The sequence below is a fragment of the Pristiophorus japonicus genome, chromosome 13 (genome assembly GCF_044704955.1).
Source record: "Pristiophorus japonicus isolate sPriJap1 chromosome 13, sPriJap1.hap1, whole genome shotgun sequence".
In the NCBI taxonomy this organism is placed as follows: Eukaryota; Metazoa; Chordata; class Chondrichthyes; family Pristiophoridae; genus Pristiophorus; species Pristiophorus japonicus.
Window position 1 is genome coordinate 148105721 of NC_091989.1, and position 6156 is coordinate 148111876.

Below are 6156 nucleotides of genomic sequence, written 5' to 3' on the forward strand. Positions count from 1 at the left end.
AATTCCCAACTTTTAGAACTCCAACTCTAAGGTAATTCTCTCGTTCCATTCTTGCTGACTAGTTCATGAATCTAGCAACATTTTAAATTGGAACACTTTAAACTGTTCAACCACACACCGTATAAATGACTCAACAGTAACTCTCAGCATCAAATTCTCACTCTGTCCCAACTCCATCCACTTTAGAGCCAATTAGTCCTCTTGCTGTGTCACTCAGTTGAACTCCCATTGCGCATGTACAATATCATAATCATGCAAGAATTATGCATCAAATTCCTATAACCCCGTAGAATACATTTGTTTAAACATTCACATTGAGCTGTGATGTCCCACAACTGCCCCCCACCTGAGATGTTTACGCTCTTCTAATTCTGCCCTCTTGAACATCCCTGCTTCCGTTGGTGGCAGTGCCTTCTGTTGCCTAGGCCCCAAGCTCTGGAATTCCCTGCATAAACCTCTCCGCTGCTCTTTCCTCCTTCAAGACGCTTCTTAAAACCTACCTCTTTGACCAATCTTTTGGTCACCTGCCCTCGTTTCTCCTTATGTGGCTCGGTGTCAAATATTTTGCCTCATAACACTCTTGTGAAGTGCCTTGGGACGTTTCACTACGTCAAAGACGCTATATAAATACAAGTTATCGATTGTTGCCTCGAATCTTCTTATCTTGTTATGAAGATTCATAAGTGAGAGAAATTATTATTGAATAAAAAAAACTACAGCATCCAATCATTTTACTTTGCAGCGTGGCTGTGCTTGGGTTAGAAACAGCTGTTGTCAAGCGACGTGCCCATGGCTTAAAGCTCAGTGAGGAGGAGAAATATAATCTCACTTACAAACGGCGTTTTATCCTTTCTTCTAAATCTGAATGGCATTTTGATTTGCAGTTGAAAATCAGGCTGCCCTGTTGTAATCCACTGGTGACACTTAGCACTGATACATTTACTGCGAGATGATCGCCAACAAACTTCCACACCAAAATGTCGCACTCACACTTCCCAGGGACGCTTTGCGTCCACGCCTACCTCTAAATAAAACCTCATTCCATTGGGTCAGAAGCGACAATCCATCCAATCGCAGCTGGCCTTGATTATCTTAGCAACAAGGCCAGTTTGAAATCTAGGCACCTCTCTGTGATTGGTCGACTCATTTGGTTGGATTCCTCTCCTGTCACTCATTTCCCAGTGTTGCATCTTCTCTCGGAACCAGTGTTGTGACTGGGAGCTTAGACGATACGATATATGTTAACTTATTTACAGGATGACCACTGGTCTGATACTTTCAAGGACATGATTGAGGCATTAGCAAATGGTTTGAAGAAATTAGATTAGAAAGGCTAGGATAGGCTATGAAGAAAGACTGGCAGGTAATAAAAAGGGAATGATCTCACAGTGGTGAAGGAATTGCAGAAATACTTCACCAGAATTTTCACAGCAACTATCATCACCAAGATCCCCTACTTCCACCTCTGTAATATCACCTATCTCCTCCCCTGCCTCATTTCATCTGCTGCTGAAACACTCATTCGTGCTTTCATTACCTTCAGACCCCACTATTCCAATGCCTCCCAACTTCCACCCACCATAATCTTAAATTAATCCAAAATGCTAGTGCCTGCATCTGTTATGTATGCAATAAAGGTACAAACTGAGTACGGTTTAACTGAACAAGGTACGACCTTGTTGTTGCTTTATTACGGCCAAAAGTGCCTGACTCACAAAATGGCTGGCCTTTTATACCAGAGCAGCACCATGTGCGTGCTGCTCAGTGGCCTCCAACAATGACACCATCTGGTAGCTACAAACAGCATGTACATATATGACAATACCCTCCTCTGAGATCTTATCACAGTCTTTCACAGGTTGAGACGGTCCGGGTTGACAAATCTTCTGGAATTTTTTGAGGATGCAACTAGTAGAGTGGACAAGGCAGAACCAGTGGATGTGGTGTATTTGGACTTTCAAAAGGCTTTTGACAAGGTCCCACACAAGAGATCGGTGTGCAAAATCAAAGCACATGGTATTGGGGGTAATATACTGACGTGGATAGAGAACTGGTTGGCAGACAGGATGCAGAGAGTTGGGATAAATGGGTCCTTTTCAAAATGGCAGGCAGTGACTAGTGGAGTGCCGCAGGGCTCAGTGCTGGGATCCCCCTAGCTCTTTACAATATAATCAATGATTTAAAGGAAGGAATTGAGTGTAATATCTCCAAGTTTGCAGATGACACTAAACTGGGTGGCGGTGTCAGCTGTGAGGGGGACGCTAAGAGGCTGCAGGGTGACTTGGACAGATTAGGTGAGTGGGCAAATGCATGACAGATGCAGTATAATGTGGATAAATGTGAGATTATCCACTTTGGGGGCAAAAACGCAAAGACAGAATATTATCTGAATGGCGGCAGTTTAGGAAAAGGGGAGGTGCAATGAGACCTGGGTGTCATGGTACATCAGTCATTGAAAGTTGGCATGCAGGTACAGCAGGCGGTGAAGAAGGCAAATGGTATGTTGGCCTTCAGAGCTAGGGGATTTGAGTATAGGAGCAAGGAGGTCTTACTGCAGTTGCACAGGGTCTTGGTGAGGCCTCACCTGGAATATTGTGTTCAGTTTTGGTCACCTAATCTGAGGAAGGACGTTCTTGCTATTGAGGGAGTGCAGCGAAGGTTCACCAGACTGATTCCCGGGATGGCTGGACTGACATATGAGGAGAGACTGAATCAACTGGGCCTTTATATATTGGAGTTTAGAAGGATGAGAGGGGATCTCAAGGAAACATATATGATTCTGACGGGACGGGACAGGTAAGATGCGGATAGAATGTTCCCGATGTTGGGGAAGTCCAGAACTAGGGGACACAGTCTTAGGATAAGGGGTAGGCCATTTAGGACTGAGATGAGGAGAAACTTCTTCACTCAGAGAGTTGCTAACCTGTGGAATTCCCTGCCGCAGAGAGTTGTTGATCACAGTTCATTGGATATATTCAAGAGGGAGTTAGATATGGCCCTTACGGCTAAGGGGATCAAGGGGTATGGAGAGAAAGCAGGAAAGGGGTACTGAGGGAATGATCAGCCATGATCTTATTGAATGGTGGTGCAGGCTTGAAGGGCCAAATGGCCTACTCCTGAACCTATTTTCTATGTTTTTATGTTTCTATGACCGTCTCAGTTCGATTCTAGCCTTGGGTGAATGTGCGGAGTCTGTTGTGACTGGTGGCTGGATGGCTGACTTGTTTGGGGTAGCAGTGACCATGTCAGGAATTGCAAGTCCATTTTTATTGAACAAGTCCGTGATGGGAATTCCAGGTTCTCTGATGACCCTCGAGTCCACTGAAGGTGCTGGTAGATTGATTGTTCGTCGACGGTTTCTTCGTCCGACTGCTCTGGCTCATCTGTGTGCCTCAGCTTTGTTGGATCCATATGTTTCCCGCAAGTTTGCCCATTCTTGAGCTTAATAACAAATACTCTGTTGCTCTCCTTAGCCATGACCGTACCAGCGATCCATTTGGGACCCTGACCATAATTCAACACATATACAGGATCATTAACAGAAATCTCGCGTGACACAGTTGCGCGATCGTGGTACCCTTTTTGACTCTGTCTTCTGCATTCAACATGATTACTTAAATCCGGGTGTACAAGAGATAACTTGGTCTTAAGACTTCTTTTCATCATGAGTTCAGCAGGCAAGACCCCTGTGAGTGTGTGGGGTCTTGTCCTGTAACTCAGCAGTATACAAGACAAACGGGTCTGCAGTGACCCTTGGGTTACTCTTCTCATGCTTTGCTTGATAATTTGTACTGCATGTTCTGCTTGCCAGTTGGACACAGGCTTGAATGGTGCTGACCTTACATGTTTTATGCCGCTAAGTTTTACAAACTCCTGACTGGTGAAGTACGACCCATTGTCGCTCACCACTATGTCAGGCAGGCCATGTGTCGCGAATATGACATTGAGATTCACTATGGTTGTCGTGGACGTACTGGATGACATGATTATGCATTCTATCCACTTCGAATAAGTATCCACCACCACTAAAAACATCTTGCCCAGGAATGGACCTGCAAAATCTACATGGATCCTGGACTAAGGTTTGGATGGCCACGACCACAGACTCAGTGGCGATTCCGCTGGTACTTTGCTGAGCTGCATGCAGGTGTTGCACTGATGCACGCATGCTTCCAGCTCAGAATCAATTCCTGGCCACCATACATGGGACCTGGTGATGGCCTTCATCATCACTATACCAGGATGTGTGCTGTGTAACTCACGCAAAAACTTCTCTCTCCCTTTCTTAGGTATTACAATACGATTGCCGCACAATATGTAATCTGCTTGAATAGACAGTTCGTCCTTGTGATGAATATATGGTTTGGCCTCCTCGCACATTTACTTAGGTATGGCAGACCAATCCCCTTTGAAGATGGAACCCTTTACCACCGATAATATCGGATCCTGGCTGGTCCAGCTCTTAACTTGTTGAGCTGTGATAGGGGTAACTTCACTCTCAAAAGCATCCATGATTAACATTAAATCTGCCAGTTGTGGCATTTCCACCTCCGGTGTAGGCAAAGGCAACCAGCTCAAAGCATCAGCACAATTCTCTTTGCCAAGTCTGTGGCGAATGACATAATCATAGACAGATAATGCCAGCGCCCACCTTTGGATGCAGGATGAAGTGTTGGTACTGATACCTTTGCTCTCGGAAAACAACAAAATGAGCGGCTTGTGATCGGTCTCCAATTCAAACCTCAGACCGAACAGGTATTGATGCATCTTATTAACACCGTACACACATGCTAAAGCTTCTTTTTCTACCATGCAGTAGGCTCTTTCTGCTTTTGACAAACTTTTGGATGCATACACGACAGGTTGAAGTTGTAACACGCAACCAATTCCATATGACAGGCCAAAACTAAACGTTTACATGGGTCATAATGTACCAGCAGCTTGTTCGAGCAAAGCAGATTGGTGGCTTTCTCGAAAGCTCTTTCTTGCAATGCGCCCCACACCCAGTTGTTGCCTTTTCTCAATAGCATGTGCAGTGGTTCAAGTAAGGTGCTCAATTTAGGTAGGAAGTTATCAAAGTAGTTGAGTAGACCCAGGAACGAACGCAGCTCCATCACGTTCTGTGGCTTGGGTGCATTCTTGATGGCTTTGGTTTTCACGTCAGTAGGTCTGATGCCATCAGTGACAATTTTCCTCCCGAGGAATTCGACCTATGGTGCCATGAGGACGCACTTCGAGCATTTAAGTCCGAGTCCCACTCTATCCAAACATAGTAGAACCTCTTCCAGGTTGTTCAGATGTTCCCTGGAGTCACGACCGATGATCAGGATGTCATCTTGGAACACGACGGTTCTGGGAACGGACTTCAGTAGACTTTCCATAATCCTCTGGAATATTGCTGCAGACGAGCGAATTCCAAACGGGCACCTGTGATAAATAAACAGTCCTTTGTGTGTGTTAATGCACGTAAGTCTCTTCGACATCTTGACCAACTCCTACGTCATATAGGCCAACGTCAAGTCCAGTTTTGTGAACGACTTCCCTCTGGTTAACATCGCAAACAAGTCATCAGCCTTCGGTAACGGGTACTGATCTTGTTTCAAAACCCTGTTGATCGTAGCCTTGTAGTCTCCACAGATTCTGACTGTGCCATCACTTTTCAGCACAGGAACAATGGGGCTGGCCCATTCATTAAATTCGACCGGTGATATGATCCCTTCACGGTGGATTCTGTCCAGTTCAATTTGAACCTTCTCCCTCATCATATACAGCACTGCCCGAGCTTTATGATGGACTGGTCTTGCATCTGAGTCCACGTGGATTTGCACCTTGGCTCTCGTGAAGTTGTCGATACCTGGTTCAAACAACGAGGGGAACTTGCTCAATACTTGGGCACATGTATCTTCTTCCGACAACAACGCCTTTATGTCGTTCCAGTCACATCTGATTTTCTCCGCGCAGCGTTGGGCCATTGCCTGGAACAATCCACAGCGGTAACTCGTGAACCACACCATTATATGACACGTTAATTTGTGCACTGCCAATTACCTTTATCAGTTCTTTGGTCTACGTGCACAGCTTGGCGTTAACAGGGCTCAGCCTGGGCCTCACAGTCTTAGTATCCCACAGCTTATTAAATGCCCTCTCGTTCATGAT

At 45.4% G+C, this 6156-nt stretch overlaps 1 protein-coding gene across 2 annotated transcripts in view; it reads right to left on the reverse strand.

Moving 5' to 3' along the window:
* cep89 (centrosomal protein 89) overlaps nt 1-1003 on the reverse strand; it is a 117374-nt gene extending 116371 nt beyond the window's left edge. The window contains exon 1 of one of the 2 annotated variants that reach the window (XM_070898102.1): nt 834-1003. In XM_070898102.1, coding sequence (XP_070754203.1) covers nt 834-872 — 39 coding nt within the window. In that variant the 5' untranslated portion in view covers nt 873-1003. Of the gene's footprint in view, nt 1-500; nt 764-833 lie in introns of those variants that run through there. The other variant, XM_070898101.1, reaches the window with a different exon arrangement.
* Between the last annotated feature and the right edge of the window lie 5153 nt (nt 1004-6156).